General features: G+C 30.4%; 1 protein-coding gene across 1 annotated transcript in view; it reads right to left on the minus strand.

Annotated features, from left to right (window-relative positions):
- The window catches only part of LOC123302696 (neuronal acetylcholine receptor subunit alpha-7), a 128091-nt gene that overhangs the window by 78996 nt on the left and 27505 nt on the right, over positions 1-21590 (minus strand). The window contains exon 2 of the mRNA XM_044885736.1: positions 19187-19326. Within this exon, the coding sequence (XP_044741671.1) occupies positions 19187-19326 (140 nt within the window). The remainder of the gene's footprint in view (positions 1-19186; positions 19327-21590) is intronic.

The following is a 21590-nucleotide window of genomic DNA, read 5'->3' on the forward strand; positions in this document are numbered from 1 at the left end:
TTACCAAGTTACAAAAGTTACTTAAAAAGACATTTTAAATAATATTTGATCAATTTTGGGTAGGGTGGATTTGACCACTTTTTACGATTTCATTCCCTCCAGCTCCACGGCTCCAGGGGGAGGGGCCTCAGAGGGGAGCTATATCAAACCTAGAACCTTGTTGATGTAAATTCTGATAGGAAGTTTCACTGCTGTCCCCTCAGCCTCTCAATAGAATATCTCATTTTCCTGTATTTGGAAAGGTTTTCCCTAGGGTGTAGGCCTTCTCGAATTTTCCCGGATATGTGGCTTATACCAATCCTAGGAACACCTTTAGGTCTAACCTTGTGCCAAGTTTAATCGAAATCGTTTGAGCCGTTTTTGAGAAAATCCCAAAATCCTGTTTTGGCCTAGAGGGAAGTACCCTTGAAAAATGACCAAATTTTTTTTCGATCGCAACACTTTATTATATTTATAATATAATAAAGTACAAATATATATTTAACATCTTATTTTTCGTCTGCATTCGCTCATCTACAAAATTCATTACCAAAGTTAAAAATAAGGTACAAATAATTTCTAAATCTAAAATGGCCTTGGTGCTTGTACTACCTTAACCGGTTTTGACTGTATTCTTGAAACAAATATAGATCAGAAAAATATTCCAATATAAATATAATACGAGCAACATTTGCATAGTGTTAGTGTATGACACTGACTGACTTTACTGGTTGATGTTCACAGGGATGTTGCGAGTAGCTCGATGCGATGCTAGAGTATTCGACTGTATTACAAGTCCGTCATGGTCTCGTTCAGTTATGTTATAACTTCGTAAATGTCTCATTTTACGATCAATGCTTCCATTGTGTCCCATTTTATCATACGAAATATAAGAGTACCAGCTCTACTACAACTACAAGCTACGCTACGCTATTATAATATACACTGCTACAAGCTACGAGGGTTCATTCTTTACGGTATGAAGAGTGAAGTTTATTGTATTCTGTCTTATACGAAGTGGAGTTTTTCTTTTTTAAATCAAACTGAAATTAGTAACGCATCACTTAATTGATACACCACCCTAATTGTATAATAATATAATAAAAAAAATATTCAATTTATACTTCCATGCATATACTTTAAGGGGGAATATCTATATATGACTGGTTAAAAAATTGCCAATTTTTGAAAACTTTTTTTTTCGTGAACTTATTCTTAAAGTGGATAGAACCTATTTTGTTATGTACGTATAGTCGCGTCATTTTAGTATTTCATAGAGAATTTTTTTTGTACCTCGACCTATCGTTAAATGTTTAGGAAGATTCATATATCAAATTATACATCTAACTTAATGCCGCTAAAAGTTTGGCCATTGCTATGATCCAAATAACCCAATTATTATAATCCATTTCTGAGGTGAGGATTTTTGAAAATTTTAAAACTTTGAAACTATTTAACAACAAGTGAAAACAAACAATTGACTGAGTTATTTGTTGAAATACCATGCATAAATAGTGTTGATTACTCTATCACATTGCACGTACATATACAATTTATATAATACATACTATACAATTTACGCCTAATTTGCGTTCTCACGGGTAAACAGTAATGTTTACGAAAAAATGTTTCAAACAAAAGTTGTTTATTTTTTTATAAGGAACATTTTTTACATTTAATTTTTTGTTCTATCTCTAACAGTTTACAAGATGGGTCCTACGAACTCATAGGCCAAGACCCAATTGACCTATATTTTACATTTACGAACTCGACCTCACTTTTACGTCCTAAGTACGCTGTAAAAATTTCAGCTTGATATATTTTTTCGTTTATGAGTTATCGTGCCCATAGACGGACGAACGGACGGATGGGCAACCGGAAATGGACTAATTAGGTGATTTTGTAAACACCTATACCAAAATTTTGTTGGTAGCATGAATATTTTTAAGCGTTACAAACTTGGGACTAAACTTAGTATACCTTGCATATTACATATATGCATGGTATAAAAAGGTCAGAAACGTATACTCGGGGGCTTTCAGGGTCGCTTATCACAATTCAATTTTATCCGAAGTCAGAATTTCGATAGCCTTACCCTCCTGGGATTCGCTCCGCTAGTCCAAAATAGCCGTATTCTGTAAATATTCAACAAAATGGACCAAAAAGGTATACTAGGGGGATTTTGGAGTCGCTGATCCCGATTCCGAAGTTAGAATGCGGATATACTACCCTCTCCTAGAGTAAATCGTCCCCCGCTGTCCCAAGATAGCAATATTCTCTAAACATTCAACAAAATGGACCAAATTATACACGGAGGTTTTTGAGGTCGCTGATCACGATTCCGAACTCCTCCCCTCCCTACTCTAACTCAATTGATAAGTTCTGATTAAATATAATACCAAAAACAAATTTACATCTAAATTAAGCTTACATAAACTGTATTTTACAAATTTTACAAATCAACTTATCTTACTATTAAATATTAACTGATATTTTTAAAAACAATTTCCTTAGCTATAACTAATTTTTACAAAACAAAACTAATTTCAAAGAAATGAAGAAAACCTGAAACTTAAAGCATACAACGGAAGATTATGCTTTGTTAAAACATTAAATGCTGGCAATATTCGATATAAATACCGTAGTGGCAGCAAATTGTGTCTCATTGAAGTCGTCAACGGATTCCTCAGGAATGTTTTGATCGCAATTGTCTCGCATCAATTACAATTTTAAAAAAAGGGAAAATTACTATGCGAACTTTGACTTTGGAACCGTGATCAGCTACCCCGAATACCCCCAGCATACCTTTAGCCCATTTTGTCGAATATTTACAGAATTTTGCTGTTTTGGATCACCGCAGGGAAAATTATAGGGGGGGAGGATATCTAAATCGAGTATGCTATGATATATCACTGCAGAAATGAATTCCAATAACTAGCCTTTTTGGCCCATAGCAATGGGCCAGAATATATTTTTTTTTTTTTAATTGGCTCAATAGATAGAGGTAATAAAAAATTCTTTATTTTACACTTTTTCGTCTAAAATGATTGGTCTAACTTATATTCAGTATTTATATCAACTTTTAGTTATTTGAAATCTTAAAAAAAGTCTGAAATAGTTTGATAGAAGTTTGATTCGGCAAAAAAGGGTACATCGTGTACCTTTATACAGTTCATAAATCTACCTTAATGTCCCAAACAGGACCCCAAAAATCGTCTAAATCGTTCTTAACCATACATATTAATGAATGATGGCAAAATAGAATGACCTCAATAACTATTTAATATCCGATGATTAAAGAAAAGGCACAAGATTTCGCACGAAGGTTCGGTATTCATAACTTTTGTAACAGCAATGATATTGATAATACGTTATTTTATTTTATAATCGCACTTCTATAACTGAAATAATCTGTATTCTGGCCTCTATTAATGATATCCTCAAATGAGACAAATATTTTTTTATACCTGGATATCTGAGACACTAGGTAAGTGGAATACCTCTATAAGTGAGACAAATTTGCAGGTCGCTTGTTATCTCACTTAACCAGATTTCACTGTATATGATTATACACTTGAATAGTTATATTTTTATATGATTTAAATAATAATATATGAATACAGATGAACAGTTTTATTTTTATCCCTAAAAAGCCTATTATAGTACTAGAGTGATACCCACCCGCTTAGCTGGGTTTAAAAGTAAAAATTGATAAAGATTGCTCTCGCTTATCCCCTTTCTATAACACTCGAAATAATGGTAAGGATTGTATAAGGATATATATTAAAAAAGATGGCCGTGAAAAATTTTATATTGACTATTTTTACAGAAATCTGTAATTTAAGGTAATGTCAAATTAATTAATTTTTAAATTTTTTTTAATTATTAATATATCTTTATAAATTAAATCTCATGTGTTGTTCTGAAGTATGAGATATATTGTTGTACAGTTTCATTACAAACCATTCGCTAGTTTTAGCGTGAAAGCGTAACAAACAAACAAACAAATGTACTTACTTTCGCATTTATAATATATAGAGATAGAGATTTATTCAAGATTTCATCTTGCTTGTCCGAAATTACATATAACTGTTGTACCTTTGATCGTAAATGCACCGTTTTAGAAAATGTTATTTTACAAAACAATGCTGACACTTTTGGGGATGTGAAACATTAAGAAAATACAGAAATAAGTGTGTTATAATTTGGATTAAATCAGTGACGTAGCAATATTTTTTAGCGCTGCCCTCCCTCCATTAAAAAACGATATAATATTATATGTAAAATATACTCGCAAATTAAAAAATGATTAAATTCATAGGCTCAAGCTAGGCTTTTAATTTTAGATACAAATTTAATTGAGAAAACAAGTCTAGATTTTGAAATCAACATGATCATCTAGAATTGGTTCAAAAGATACCTATTATTTATCTCTAGCCAACTCTCCGGACATTTTGCGGCGTCTTTTTGCACGTATTGTTGTATCATGTCTCATTTTTCACAATGAGACTTCGCTTTTTCTATTGCCTCTTCACAGAGCTTATCTCGAATTTGGGCTAGTTCAGTCGCTAATGATTCAAGATCATATCTTTCATATTATTTTATCAGACAAATCAAGAAAGGAGAAAATTTATGTAACCACACAGCGTAGATGCCATAAGGAAGTGCTGACAGACACAGGTCCAGTCAGCCCTGCCAGAAGAAAAGGGGTTTCATTTCTGTTATGAATTTATTATTACAGTTTAAGGATGTGGACTATTAAGGATGTATGAGCATGGTAGTGGGGGCACAAATTTAAAAATAGATATTTTCAATTTTGATGATAAATTTATATTATTACTTGATGATATGAGACGAAAAGTAAGAATAAAATCGATCTATATAAGTTCAAGGTACGTGGAAAAAGAGATAGGACCTCCTTTTTTCTCCGTGCATCGGAGCCCGCGTACATCTAGTACACCAATAATGAGATAAATACTATTTTTATACCATGTATATGAAATATATCAAGGTATATTAAATTTAGTCCCAAGTTTGCAACGCTTAATAAATATTGATGCCACGAACAAAATTTTGCTATAGGTGTTCATAAAATCACCCACTTAGTCCATTTCCAGTTGTCTGTCTGTCGTCTGTCGTCTGTCGTCTGTCGTCTGTCGTCTGTCGTCTGTCTGTCTGTCATCACGATAACTGACGAAACGAAAAACGATATCAAGTTGAAATTTTTACAGCGCGCTCAGGACGTAAAAAGTGAGGTCGAGTTCGTAAATGAGCAACACAGGTCAATTGGATCTTGGCTCATTTAACCATTAGAGATATCTTTCTTCACTTAATACGTGTCGTCAAAAAACAAACGACTGTGTCATCAAAACTGTCTATACATGGTATTTCAACAATTAACTCAGTCAATTGTTTGGTTTCACTTGTTAGAATAAAACCTATTAATTAAATAAAAATAGATTTCATTTATTCATAAAAGTACAAACCAAACAAGTTCGTTCCACTTATTAATTAAATAATCATATAATTACTATATAAAATGATTGCATACCATATAATACACAATTAATGAATTAATTAATTTATAAATATAATTTGATAATATTTAAAATAATCGTTTTAGAAAATCATTCAATTTTATTCATTAATATGAGTGGTTTCATATTAATGTCATATACATGCATACATGCATATTGCATACATACTCTTCAGTTCATAGAAACCATTTCTAGATAATTATAATTAGATAAATCATGATTGTGGTAAAGTTCGTAGAGTGCTCTATGTTATACTATTTTATTTTTTCGAATGTGATGTCATCTATTGTTAAGGATATACGAGCGCCAGGGCAAGTTTCGATAAAAGACTTGATTTTTTTTTTGTTTGTATGAAGTTGTCCTAAGTCTAAATCAATAGAGAATATTCAAGTTTTATACCATGTATATATGAAATATATCATAGTATTATTAAGTTTAGTCTCAAGTTTGTAACGCTTAAAAATATTGATGCTACGAACAAAATTTTCGTATAGGTAATCACCTAATTGGCCCATTTCCGGTTGTCTGCCCGTATGTCCGTCTGTAAGGCTGTCTGTCAACACGATAACTCAAAAACGAAAAATGATATCCAGCTGAAATTTGTACACCATGCTTAGGATAGCTCAGGTCCAGTTCGTAAATGGGCAACATAGGTCAGTTGGGTCTTGTAAACAAAATGTTCCTTCAAAAAGTAATTGAGCGACAAAATTAAAAATTTCACGAATAAGTAACGGAAAAAAACGGCAAATCCGGTACAAAAAAATTTGAAAATTCGAAAAGTGGTCCGCTAACTTAATATATGGCTCATACCTCCACTTTTTAAAAAATATTTGAGCGAAAAAATTAAAAATTTCACGAATAAACAAGTGAAAAGAAACAATTGACTTACTATACCATTTACATGTAAAGAATTGAAAATTAGTCATAACTGTCACCATTATGTCAAAATTATCCACTGCAAGCGCTAGCGTCGATTTGATTATCCCTACCATGACTACGCAATCAACGGATATACGTAAAAATTGTATATATGTAAGTTACACTGACCGATATAAAAATTTTTGAATTGATATATCTCAGAAACGGTGGCTGTTATGAAACAAAGTATTAAGACATTTTTCATATTTAATTATCTGATCTACAATTTTTGTCTAAACTAATTTTATGGTAATAAAAGTGAAAACAAACAATTAATTGAGTTAACTGTTGAAATACCATCTATATACAGTGTTGATTACTCTGTAACATCACACATACATACATGTCACACATATATAACTGATTATCCCATATAATACATACTACACAAAAGTTGTTTATTTTTTAATAAGAAAATTTTTTTTTAATAAGGAACACTTTTGTTCTATCTCTAACAGTTTACTTGATGGGTCCTACGGAACCAAGACCCAATTGACCTATGTTGCTCATTTACGAACTTGACCTCACTTTGTACGCCCTAAGCATGATATAAAAATTTCAGCTTGAAATCTCTTTTCGTTTTTGAGTAATCGTGATGACAGACGGACAGACAGACAACAGACAGACAGACATACATACGGAAATGGACTAATTAGGTGATTTTATAAACACCTATACCAAAATTTTTTTCCTAGCATCATTATTTTTAAGCGTTACAAACTTGGGACTAAACTTAATATACTATGTATATTTCATATACACATGGTATAACAATGGCAAATTCCCAGTATAGAAAAATTGGAAAATTCGAAAAGTGGTCCGCTAACTTAATATAGGTATTTTGTACTTGTGGTATAAAAAAATATTAAATTGATGCATGTTTAATTTTTAGTACCAATAATATTCAACAGTGATGCTGTTAATGGACATATGAAAGCACACACTGTGGATATAGAATCACCAGTTATATAATTGCATTTAATGTAACACTATAGAGTATAGACTACGGTTATATCGACTAATTACATAACTTCAGATAATTTCATAATAAATTGTTAAGCTATTGATATATTGTTTAAGGTAGTTCGGGTGCCAAGGCAAGTTTAGACTTGTGGTTGAAATTATTTGTACTTTATTTTCAAGTTTGTTAATGAATTTTATTATAACTTCATCGATGTGGACGAAAAATAAGAATACAATTTTTCGATATCTGCCTTGGTTTTCGAGATATCGAAAGCTTAATAATTAAAAAAAAAGTCCAATTTTCGATATTTTGAAAATTACTCCAGATATCGAAAAATTTTATTCTTACTTTTCGTCTTATATTATCAAGTTAGAACATAATTTCCAATCAAAATTGAAAAAATATATTTTTTTAAATTTGTGTCCGCACTACGTGCCCATAAAACCTTAATTAGTCGGACACAACGGGATTTTTTTTGTTTTCAATTATTTATTAAGGTTTTGTTTTAATTTAAATAGTTTTTTTTTTTTTAGTTTTTTATTAGTTTTTCTGATGAAATCTATGACCGTTTTACCATAAGACCAATTAAAATATGCGTACTTTTGAAGTCACTTATTTATTTAAATAATCGAACAACCACCCTTAAAATTTCAGAACGGATTTAGACTTAGTCTAACTTCATGTAAAACAAATCAAGCATTTTATCCAAAATTGCCGTGGCGCTTAAACATCCTTAAGTGAAATTGTAAAATGGAAATCAAGGTCCATTTTCGAATATATGAAAGTAACAAAATTAGGCCAGTAAAAACACGACGAGATTATTGGTATTTTTGACATGAACTCTATCCTTATTTTTTTAAATAGCAAAATACTCCCTAGGCCCTTTCATTCAAATTCCAATGTCCGTAAATGGACCCGGTTTAATTTTCAACCGGAATAAAATTCGGCGAAAATATGAATTTTTCAATGTTTTCTTAAAATATAAAAAAGTATCGATCATACGAAATAAGATTGTAATTGTAGAATTATTAAATCTAATGGTAATACCATATTAAAGAAAATAGAAATATGAAAACTTCGTAAAACTAAATTCTTTTTTTATGCACTTAACTAGTCAGCACTCGCGTTCAAACATCATTCAATAATCACGTTATCAAACTATTTTTAACTAGTTAGTGCATTATAAAATTAATTTTTATAAAATTATGTAGAGGTTATGATTTACAAAGTGAAACAATATTCATTCACAAACAATGTCAAATCTAAAAAGCCTCATCGCGCGACTAATGATTACTCACCTATTGACGGGAGTGCTAATGAGTTAAAACAAATTTTAAATATAAATTTTTATTGATCGAAAAAGTAAAAAATAATTTTTAAAGTGCAATAAATTTATTTTTAAATTTGGTGCAATCTTTAAAAGACTCTTATAGTCTTAGTATCCCAAGCTTTCCTAAATACTCAATTATTGATGACCAATTATTATTATTTGCTACTGACTCCGCGCTTGCTTAAGGATGTATGAGCACGGTAGTGGGGACACAAATTTAAAAAATTGATATTTTCAATTTTGATGGTAAATTATGTTATAACTTGACGATATAAGACGGAAAGTAAGACTAAAATTTTTCGATATCTGACGTAATTTTCCAAATATCGAAAATTGAAAATTTTGTTGAATTATTCAGCTTTTAATATTTCGAAAATCAAGGCACATATCGAAAAATTTTATATTTATTTCTTCTACATTCATAAAGATATACTAAAATTCATCATGAAAGTTGAAAATAAGTTAAAAATAATTTCAACCCTAAATCTACCCTGCTCTTACATCCCTTATATGGACGGTGACACTTGGTTTTTTACTTTTCTATGTCATTGCTTATATGTTTACTTTCTATTAAAAAGTTTTTTTTTTTAATTTGTTTTCATTCATTTCGACTGAAGATTATCAAAAACTCTCAAAATATGTCGTTTTTTGAGATTCCTCCATAAGAGCCAATGTATTTTATATCGATTTTCAATGATTTATTTCTTAAAAATTTGCATGGATACCTAAGCTGAAATTTTAACCACATATTCTTTGAGCAAAAGTCTACCTGTAAAAAAATTTTGAGCCTTTAAATCAAACAATGTTGTCATGCTCATACATCCTTAATCCGTCACTGCTAATTTTAAAATTTAGAAATATTTTGCATTTTTAAAATGAATATCGTGTTTCCAACCGGAAATAATATCATTCTTTCAGTAATATATAATTTTCTTTAGAAAATTTCTAAAGTAAGATAGATCGAGATGTAGTTTTTTGTATTACGTTCTAGAAAGTATTTAAAACTTTGCGAAAATTGCAAACGATGGATGGATAATTTTCTTCGTTTGCGCATTAAAAAATGCATTTTTTCTGATGCACTATTTATAGCAGTTGAAAATAAAAATATTATCCCATCAAATGTATCAAATGGACTGAAAATGGTTTCTAAGGAGTTTTTGAGGTCGCTGAACATGAATCTGATGTTAAACACATTCTTTGGAGTACCTGAGGACCTGGGCATTCTAATTTTAAAAGCAGAACATTTTTTATTTCATAAAAAGCTTGTAATAGTCATAAAACGTAAAGATATTGAAAAAATTTCAAAAAAAATCGTTCTCTAATCATTATTTACTGTTATATGTACAAAAAATGCATTTTTAATGAACAATCGAGGGAAATTATCTCCCCGTAACTTGCAATGTTCACAAAGTTTAAGATAAATACCTTCTAGAATCTAAGGCAAAAAACCACAACTTATAACGAAGTCTTATAACGAAGCCGTAAACACGGATGGTAAACTAATAATTTAAAAAAAAAAAACGATTGTAATGATTTTAAAGATGTTTGACATATGTCAACTCAAGAAGATCGACTTTATATTTTTAATTTTATCATGTTTCTTATTTCTGATTGCTGTCAATCATATAAAGGGATTATTTCCATCATATTTTTTACAGAAATCTTTAATAAGTTTTCATAAGTTTTTATGTAAGCTTGTGCTAAAAGTTTTAAGATTGTTAATTTGCTTCGGATACTTTATACTCAATGGTTTTCTTACTTCACCAGAAAGACACAGGCTGTCACCTTTTAAAGACTTTTATATAAAAGAGAAGTATTTATCTGTTCCCCAGAGAACTAAGAACTCACAGTTTTACATTTTTAATCAAAATTTTCCCATTTTTAATAGCAGCATCACCGAAAAGTTGATTTCAAGATGGATATATTTTAGATATTTCTTTGCCTGTTGAAATGAGTATTTCAAAAAAAAATTACGAAAATTGTTGATATTAAAATTACTTAAAGTCATTTTTTAAGACATTTTAGCAATATAAATTAAAATTGCCAGACAGTCTATGTTAACTATTTTAATCTGCCAGATACTATTCTAATAATAAAAAACATGTGAAACTAAATAATTGACTATGTTAATTGTTAAAATGCCCGGTATAATTCATTGAACGCGATTGTGTTTTAAAATCCCATTTTAATAAAAACACTGAGAAGAATTTATGAAATCGAGACAACTCCGCGCAGTTGGCAAATTCGAGGTTGAGTCAATAGAATTATAACTCACACAAGTCTGTTGGAATCAACTATGTAGCTTCTTTTAAATCAACTGTGCGAGGGAATTGAAGTTAAGTTTTAGGTGCAGTTGAGTCCACTAAATTTGAATTGGATAAATGAATTTAATGTTGATACAACGCAATAAATAGTACCATGAATAAATCTTCAATAATTGACCTGTTATTGATTGAGTGTTATTGATTTATAGTATTGACTTGTATAGAGAAACATATAAAATATATAGGGATAGGAATTGTTTAGGACTGGTTAGAATGATTTAAACAACCCGCTAAATTATGTATAAAGGCAAGCATGGCCAGTTTATAATCAGGATTTTTAGAAGAAAGTTCAGAATTTAGAGAAAACTTAACCGAATTAATGTAAATCTCAAATTGGACATGTTCCTGTATGTTTAAAATATATACCTATGGGTAAGCAGTTACGCTTAGTTGACACATCACAAAATTTCATATTTATAATAGATCTGGAGCAGGGTATTAAAAAACATAACAGGTTTTTATCTGAACAATTTACGAATATTAAAAACCTAATCTAATAAATCAATCCTAATAAATCAAATCGAAAATTTTTCTTATTAAGGTCAAAACAATTTTTTTATATTCTTGTAAAAGTAAACAGTTGTAATTGAACACATTTCTTCAATTGAACTAAATATTTTTTTTTTTTAATCAATAATAATAATAATCAAACTAAATTAATAATTATTAGGCTGAATTAATGACGTATCTCAATTCCCTATGGAATTGACAATATTCACCTGCCAACTGTATCCGTGAATTAAGTAAGCGTCTAGCTGAAAGAAATTCTCCAATAAAATTTTTTGACAAGCCGCGAACGTCACATTGTCTTAGACCTCCTGCCCCCCCTTGTCACATCTTGTCACACTCAGCAGAACCTCCCCCCCTCTTGAGTTCTAGTCTAGTTCTAGTTCAAAAAGTCGAGTATAAGTTTTCATCAAAATTTTTCATTTTATTGAGAAAGATACAAGCTAAATTTGATAAAATATTGCGATGATTTAAAATTCGATCTATAATCTTCAACTGAATCAGTCTATATATTCGAGTGTTGAGTCTGTTATAACGCGAACCTTGGCTTCCGCACTTCTATGTCGATTACATGGCAGATATCGCACATGGTTTTGAAAATGTTTCTGAACTTTTCTCCAACGTTTCCTCTTCTTTTCCAATCGAAATATGTTTCGCAGCATCAGCTAGTTCGATAGCCTAGCCAAGATCCAATTTTTCTGTTTGAAGTACTCAAAGACAAAGTAAAAAAATGTACCGAGCTGAAAATGAATATCTGACTAGGTAAAAGAAATGCGTTTCATAAATGGATGCATTTACAGGACTATATTGTTCAAAATTTATGTGGACAGATTCTCAGTGCGTCAAAACCCCCAAAATCCCTCCTTTGCGCACTAACCATAAGGTTTTCAGTAAATATTTTTTTTACACTCTGTATGTATAGTTAACATCAACTGCAATAAAAAATGAAAATCCATTATCGAGAAAAAAAGAACAAAACAGGAAAGTACACTAATATGGGTATGAGTGTTTGGACCAATGAATAGAAATTGTGTTAATTTTTAATATACTTTTGTGTGTCCTTTCTAGGTTATGTTTGAACGAGTATAACAATAGTACGATACATTATCAACACTCTAAATACATATATATATAGGATGCTTTGTTAATGATAGCAGAAAACTATAAAATGGAAAAGCTCTACCAAATATCGATCTGAGGTCTAATTCTCTAATTCGGGAGATGTGGCTATGGGAAAAATAGGAAAATTTATAAGTTCACAGACCTCTCAAACTCATTAAATTAGTATGTGTCATTTTAGAATATAGAGGTGATATATACTATCATAAAACAATAATTGATTGTAAATTGATTTAATTAGGTAGCGAATACTAAAAAATATTTTGTTGTCTTTATTTATAAAGAAAACAAAAAACTTATACATATTTATCAAATTATTTCACCAATACAGAGACACTTAGATGTGGGAGGTATAAAATTATACATTAATATAGATACGGCGGGGATTAAATTGTGTAATACACAACACAAAATGTCGTAGCAAAACACAACAACTTTGATAGAGCAGCCTAGATTGTGTTAGCCTAATACATTATGCGTTATGTATTACACAATTTAGTCCCATCCCTGTCTATATTAATGTATAATTTGATACTTCCCACATCTAAATGTCTCTGTATTGGTGAAATAATTTGATAAATATGTATAATTTTTTTGTTTTCTTTATAAACAAAGACAACAAAATATTTTTTTAGTATTCGCTACTCAATTAAATCAATTTACAATCAATTATTGTTTAAAGATAGTCCCCTCTATATTCTTAAATGACATCTACTACGTTTAATGAGTTTGATAGGTCTGTGAATTCATAAATCATTCTATTTTTCCCATAGCGACATCTCCCGAATTAGACCTCAGATCGAAATTTGGTAAAGAGCTTTTCCATTTGTCTTGATAATCTTAATTTACTGGTATAGTTTTCTGCCATCAATAACAGAACATCCTGTATATATGTATATATATGTATGTATGTATATGTATACATATATATGAGATAACCTCACATTTCGAGGTTAATAACAGATTTTTTTCCAACAATTGTTATCTGTGTGGTATGTATTTCTAAAGGTTCCGTATGTGTTCAGTTTTATCGCATAGTGTCAACCGATTACAATATTGATATTTTCGATGTAGATAATATTATCACGAGACGACATAAAACCGGAAACTAATGTATATCGTCTCCTGTTAGGATTTTGTAAGCTCATTCACTGTCAAAGATATTGGTAAAAATTGTTTTCATTCTTATCGAAAAAGTCAAATCTTTTATATTTTCAACTCCATTGGTAAAAATGACGTAAGTGACGATGATTCCCCTCGAAAACTACAGGACAGCCGTTTGTAAGACAGTTAACAAATCGCCGATTCTAGATATTAAAAATAGCCGTACAGTTTAATGGTATAATAAATAGTTGAGTCAACACAAAGGTCAAGTCAATTAGGCAGCGAGGCCCTCTCATAATTTACCGTGTTTAAAAAGAATGTTTTACTTTTATTTATCGATAATTTGTAACATTATCTCATCTAGACTTGAAAATAGCAAAATTAAGATTTTCTGCCAAAAAAGCTTTTAATTTCAAATAAAAATGCTCTAAAATCTAAAATCCTGATTGCTACAAATAATTAGAGCCCATATATATGTTGATTTTATACACTACTAGCCTGATACCCGTCTATTTCACTGGGTTTAAAAGTAAAAAATACCGCTTTATAGCCTCAAAATCTCTTGATGTACACAGTTTTCAATTTTTTTAAATGAAAAATAGTCATAATTCATTGAGTATATAAGAAAAGTTGGCCATGAATGGTTTGACAGTTAATATTTTAAATTTTTACGGAATACTTTATTTTATGGTTAAAAATAATGATTAATTGTAGATCTGCTCAATCTATAATCATCATTTTGAACCATAAATTAAAGATTTCTGTAAAAAGACAAATGTAAATAAAAAGCAATAATAATAATTGGTATAGTAAAAATTTGATAATAAATGTTGGGTATAATAAAATAAAATAAACTTAAAAGCGTAAAACACTTTTTTTGTAATATACTTATAGCCAACGGAAATTTTAAAGGAACTTGTTTTTGCACCCTAGATTAGGTGATACCAGATGGCATGGAAATCGAAAAATAAATAGTATATACTTGACGCTTGATAGCTTGACACTGGGTTCCACCTAGCTGAAGAATATACAGTTATATCCAGCGTCAAATTGTAAAAATGAGCGACAAAAAGATATATTTATGTTATATCGAAAGTCGGTATCTCGAGATATATACTCAATGTCACAAAAAATGCTCGTCTTAAAACATTCTAAGTGTTACTATTATAACATAACATATGATGCGTACGCTTAGAATGTTTTAACTGTGGCACTTTTTCTGACAGTGAGTGTACATACTTAAAGTAATTCTCTGCATATACATACTTAAAGATATACATACTTAAAGTAACTCATTTTCAATAAAGCACATGGTAATCTATAATGGCTGGTGAATGTGATTGCCAATTGTGCTCTTATCACTGCCAAAAAATATATTGCGATGCGGATATAAAAATAAAGTTAGACGTAAAAGAATTATATGTACGCTCAGCTATACAATCAAAGTAATTTTATTTTTGATTAATTTATTTAGCCATTACCTACTGTCAAAATCAATCCTGTGAATAAAATCTAAACTATGTTTAGCTTGCTGTGATGCTGCTAAGTTTTTCTCCAGGTGGCAGCGCTTTAGAGTTATTTTATTTAATACAAATAATAACCACTTCAGTAGCCGAGCTTCAATAACCGCCTCAGTAGCGGCGTGAATTAAGGCATCTTTACCTACTTTGACTTCTGGCCGGAAGGTTGTGGGTTCAAATCTATTTGACATAGTGGTATACTTCTCACTAGCAAATAGTGAAAAGTCACTATTTTCACTATTTCAAACTTAAGAGAGTAGGAATTTAAAGTTGGTACCACGGACTTAGTGATAAGAACAGCGTAGAAATATGAGAAACAAAAATCTTAGGCAAAATCTATGGACTCTCAAGTAAAACAGGTGTAAGGAACTAGCATTGAAGTTCGAAATCTATTCAGGCACACACGCATTATAACCAAAATGAAAAAAAAATGATTCACTAGCTGAGATCACGAAATAATGAAAATGAAAAAAATTAATTTCGAAAACATACAAAAACAAAACGAAACCCTATAGGCAATCAACATAATATATCACACATAACGGGAAATTTAAATTAGTCTTGTTTAATTGGGTTTCAAAAAACATTGTTAATTTCGTAATTAACTGTAAATTGTATTTGTATATACAGTTAGAGACAATTATATCGTTAAAGTCGTACACAATAAAAACCGATATTAACTCAGAATATGGGTCAAAAATGTTTAAATACTCAGTGTATAATACGTTGATTCAGTTAACACGGCAGGGATAAGTTGAGTCTATTACACCCAGTGGTATCTATAGAGACCAAAATAGAATTAGTGCTTTGCGTATCCTTGCGTCTACCTTCAGACTAAGATCTATAGAACAGCTGAGATTCATCAGCAGTGATGGATTTAGGCCAAGGCCCGTGAGGCTCGGGCCTAGAGCGGCAGAATTTGAAGGGCGGCAAAATTTATGAAATGCCAAAATTTTAGAGTCACAAAAAAGTAAAGACAATCAATTATAAAAATTGGTTCAGAATAGTTTTTATAAAAAATTTTCGATAGAAAATATTATAATCCAATTCATTAATCTACTTCTCAATCTGTGTGGGTAAGATGTTAATTTTTTAATCGATCAATGATATTCTTTATCGAGTAATGTTCTTTACTTTAATAAAACATAAAACAGCTCGACGAGGAAATAGCGTATTGGAAAAAAATTTTATACCGAGTAATTGCAATTATTAAATCATTAGCAATAAGAGGATTGCCATTTCGAGGAAATTCTGAACGAATAGGAGATCCTCATAATGGGAATTTTTTAGGAACATCATTCACGGAATCTTCGAGATGTTTATCCGAATGTGGACATTGCTCTCCGCATTTTTTTGAGTATTCCGGCTACAAATTGTTCAGGAGAGAGATCTTTTTCTACTCTTAAAAGGGTAAAAACCTACTTACGCGCAAGCATGGGCCAAGATAGACTTAATGCACTTGCATTACTGTCTATTGAAGCCCAACTAGTCCAAGAAATTAGTTACGACGACATAATTGACGTTTTTGCACGGGCCAAAGCCAGAAAAAAGAAAATTTCAAATTAATTAATATTAAAAGAAATATGAATTATTTATCTGTGTAAAGTTTATATATATATATATATATATATATATATATATATATACATATATATATTTAAAAAATTATATTTCAATAAATTAAGTTACTTTAAAATAAAAAACTGGATCAAAATTAATGAAATTCATTCTATCAAAAAGGGCGGCGCATCGAACGGGGCCTAGGGCGGCAGCAAGCCTAAATCCGTCACTGTTCATCAGCTTGATATTATCATAGAATAGTGGTGTTTTAGTCCCACTAAAAGTTGCTGATGGATCTTTGGAACAAAACGTTCTCACTAACATCACTTTTTTAAGCATATTTCCAAAAGTAATTTCAAGGGCATTAAAGTGGCCAAGGCCTTTTGCAAGTTTCGTAAGGTTATTTCAACTATATCTTGGTAAATGTTAGCTTTTAAATGTCCCAACGTTTCAGATTTGTTAAGGTAGTACGAGCTACAAGGAACAAGGTACAATGTTAGACTTAGGGTTGAAATTATTTATACTTTATTTTCAACTTGGATGATGAATTTTGTTATAACTTTTTGGATGTAGACGTAAAATATGAAATAAATTTTTCGATATCTGCCTTGATTTTCGAAACATTGAAAGCTAAATAAAATCTTAATAAATCTTACTTTTCGTCTTAATTTGTCAAGTTATAACATAATTCACCATCAAAATTGAAAAATATATTTTTTTAATTTTTGTTCCCATTACCGTGCTCATACATCCTTAATTAATAGGGCACAACGGTTTTTTATTTGTTTTGAATAATTTATTAAGGTTTTAACTTTAACTTAAATATTACTTATTGTTGTTGTTTACATTTAATCATGCAAACGATATTTACATCATGGTCTATTCGACTATATTTTGATATAATATGTTACATACAGGCGTAAACTAAATATTGACAAATATCTTGTCTAGTAATCTTAATTAAAGAGTAATCTTAATTGAAAAAAATACACTCGAACCAGGACTTAAATAGTTTTTTTTAGTTTCCAACGACTAAATTTAGAGAAATTTATGAAAACTTTTCCCATAAGACCAATGTTAAATATGCCTACTTTTGAAGTCATTTATTCATTTCAATAATCGGGCATTCCCCCCTAAAATTTTCAGAATTGGTTTAGACTTAGTCCAACTTCATATAAAAAAAACCAAGCATTTTATCCAAAATTGCCCCGGCACTCGTACATACTGAAATAGACGGTACTTTAAAGAGACCCCCTGAAGAGGAAATCCAATTTCCTAAATGTATCAAACTCACATTTAAGTAGTATACCTGAGAATTTAATTCTAAAATTGAACAAATATTTTCTATTAATTATTGAGACTTATTTTAATGATATATTTTTGAAAACCTTCATATAACGCGGAGAATATTTTTAGGTACGAAGAAATGATTTAATTTTTACATGGCATTTTCTTAAGGTTATTCGATTACTTTTGCAATGGGGAAAATATAATAGTAACCAAAACTTATATACAGAGTGTAATCATTAAAAATCCCATAAAAAATTACATTCTTTGCATAAAAATTTGAAATTCTTGTACTAATATGTCATCATTCATTAAGTATCGTCACAGCAAAAACAGACAAAAGTACTTTTGACTGTACAGGTGGGTCTATAGTAGTTTTGACTAAAAGTCATTGGTTAATAGTGCTTTTGCCTGTAAACTTACGGTCCCTAGAGGAGAACCGTCATGAATAAATCAGTATTCAATAACTCTGATCAAAACAACTCGGTCATTACCACTCCGGTAAAAAAAACTCGGCACAAAAACAACCCGGTGCCAAAACAAGGTTAAAACAATTCGAGTTACACCTGCGACTGCGTTCACTCACTAGCCTACGGGTTAATTTTTATCAAAAATTTTTTCGCCAAAACTGCTTTAGACCAGCTTTATTGGAAAATAATAATTTTGGCTGTTATTTCAGTCAAAAGTACTATTGTTTAAAACCTGCGCTCAAAAGTACTTTTGACATCTACCAGTTAAAAGTACTTTTGTTTCTCATGTTACGTGCAGCTAAACTATAGGCACTTGAGTGCATAGTTTATTTTTATAGTTGCTTTCGTGTAAAAATCATAATTGTTTGAAGATACAGGTATCTGGAATAGTGAAATTGTTATAAATTCAAAAGAATAATAATATTAGGTATTAATTATTTAGCGTAAAAAAGCAGTTGATTTTAATTGTGGTTTCTATATTCACAGAAACAATATTTTAGTTTTTTTCTGATCCCGTCAATTATTCTGTTTTGTCTTATATATATAAATTTTAATGTATGAACTTACCACATCGATTATTTGCATTAACGTAAGCCCAAAACTGAGCTGTAATGGATCGGATTCGTTAACGACAGGTCTTTCTAACACGTTGTAATGATCCAATAAATCATGAAGTAATCGTTTCTCGTGATGTCCACCTAAAACTCCTGCAAACAAATAAAAACTTTTTGAAATCGGTACATTCTTGAAAAATCTTTGAAGTGGTCAGCAAATAATTTAGAGCTTTTAGAATAGAAATAAAAACACAATAATGATGCGAACTTTAATTAAGTTTATCTGGAGTAAGAGACGGTCAATCGGCTTCAATTTTTTATGTTAATTGTATTATACATAATATCCTTAAGGTAATCCGGTTGTTTGAGCAAGAACGGTGAATGTTCATTTTTTTAGCGGTAAATAATAGTTTGAAATCATTTCATCACAATAAACAGAGTTTTGGGGTCTCTTGTGGTGCAAAATTTTGAATTATTTCATTTTAAAATTGTGATTTTTAACACAGTACCTTATGAGAGAACTCACAATAATGTTAATTGTACAAAAATTAATCGGTGATTGAGCTTCAAAACAATTTTCATCATTTTCAAATTTATCACAGATTCTTTTTATGCAAAAAAAAAAAAAAAAAACATTACCTCACGGCGTTTTCCAAAAAAGAAAACATAAAAAACATAAGGTTTTGACTCTTTTACGATAATTTAGAGCATTTTATTTCATTAACGTCATACAAATTGCCTAGTTTACTATATTTTTAGAGCATTTTATTACATTTACGTCATATAAATTGTCTAGTTGACTAGTTGACTAGTCATGTGACGGCCGAACCACTTTAATCAGTATAAAAAAATTAGAATTTTCTGACACTACGCCGATAACAAGACATCAACCTTGATGGTTGTAATAGTCGTTACGCTTCTTAAGAAACTAAAATGTACCTATAATAAAAACTAAAACTTATGCAATTAAACTAATTACAACTTATAAATTAAAAATGAATGAAATTAGAACCCAGGTTGTTCTTAGTTCCAATTTAATAATTATATTTATAAAGCGTACAGTCGTACACCTTCGGTAAACAAGGATAACTCCATAATATAAACAGGCCATTAAACTTTATAAAGACATATTTACAGTATTGCAATAATACATTTTATACTAATTAAAGAAAAACCACTTTGGAAAAATAAAACAATATAAAATACACTAATTTCTTCATGGGCGTCGCCAAGAGAGGACAGGTAGGAGCAGCTGCTTCCCTCTAGAGATTCACAAAAATGGTTCAAAGCTCCCACTTGCTTTAAAAAGTAAAATTCTACTGAATTCAAAATTTCAGATATCGAATAAGTTTAGTATGAAATTAGAATCAATCAAACTACCGACAAATTTTCATTTAACCATCTTTTGTAGATATTGTGAAAAGGGGAACCACATTTTCGCCCCAATTTAGACTCTCACGGGAAAAAAAGGTTCAAACACAAGTTGTTTACTTTTTTATATGAAACAATTTTACATTTAAACTTTTGTTCTTCCTCTTGTGGTTTACAAGACTCAATGGAACCAAAATTCAGCTCGATATTTCTTTTCGTATTAACGGACAGTTGATTTATCGTGTTAACGGGCAGACAAACGCAATTGGACTAATTAGGTTAATTTTATGAATATCTATATCAAAATTTTGTTTGTAGCAAGTATTACAAATTAAGGATTAAACTTAATATGCTCTGATATATTTCATATATAGGGTGCAAAAACTAAATAAAGTAATTTTTTTATAACAAGTTTTTAGGAAATGGGCCCCCACACGAAAACAAAAAAAAAAGTTCTCATCAGTATAAATCCGGATTCCAGTGTCTGTGACCCCTAAATTTAACTCTTGATCCACGCCTGTTTTCAGGTCTAATTTTAAAATTTAAAAATTTTTTCGTGGGTTAACTGTATACTTTTACTTATTCTTACCTACAATTCATACTTTTCGCATAGTCCGTAGAGCAACTTATCACCTCTTTGCCACCAGCTGGCGACGCCATTGAATTTATTATTATCATCATCTCTGTATGTGCTTGTAAACTAACTATCTATTTTTCGAATGTCCTGCCATCTGTTGTTAACTCGTTTAAGGGACACTAAAGTCTTAAAGCTAACAGCTTCTTTCAACAGGTGTAGTACTTATCTGGTTATGAAGATCATGATAAGACACACATCTTAGCATAAATGTAAAGAAGAAAATGAGAGATATCCATTATCCATGATTACATTGAACCATGAAAGAAAATATGATGGTAATCATTGATGATTCCTACTGGTAAATTTAGGAATAATAATAATGGCTGCCAAGATAACATGTTGTCTTTATAAAGGCCATTGATATGTCGCAGCCAACTCCGAGCGTCTCACAAGAGTATTATATTGTGTC

This window comes from Chrysoperla carnea, chromosome X, assembly GCF_905475395.1.
Source record: "Chrysoperla carnea chromosome X, inChrCarn1.1, whole genome shotgun sequence".
Lineage (NCBI taxonomy): Eukaryota > Metazoa > Arthropoda > Insecta > Neuroptera > Chrysopidae > Chrysoperla > Chrysoperla carnea.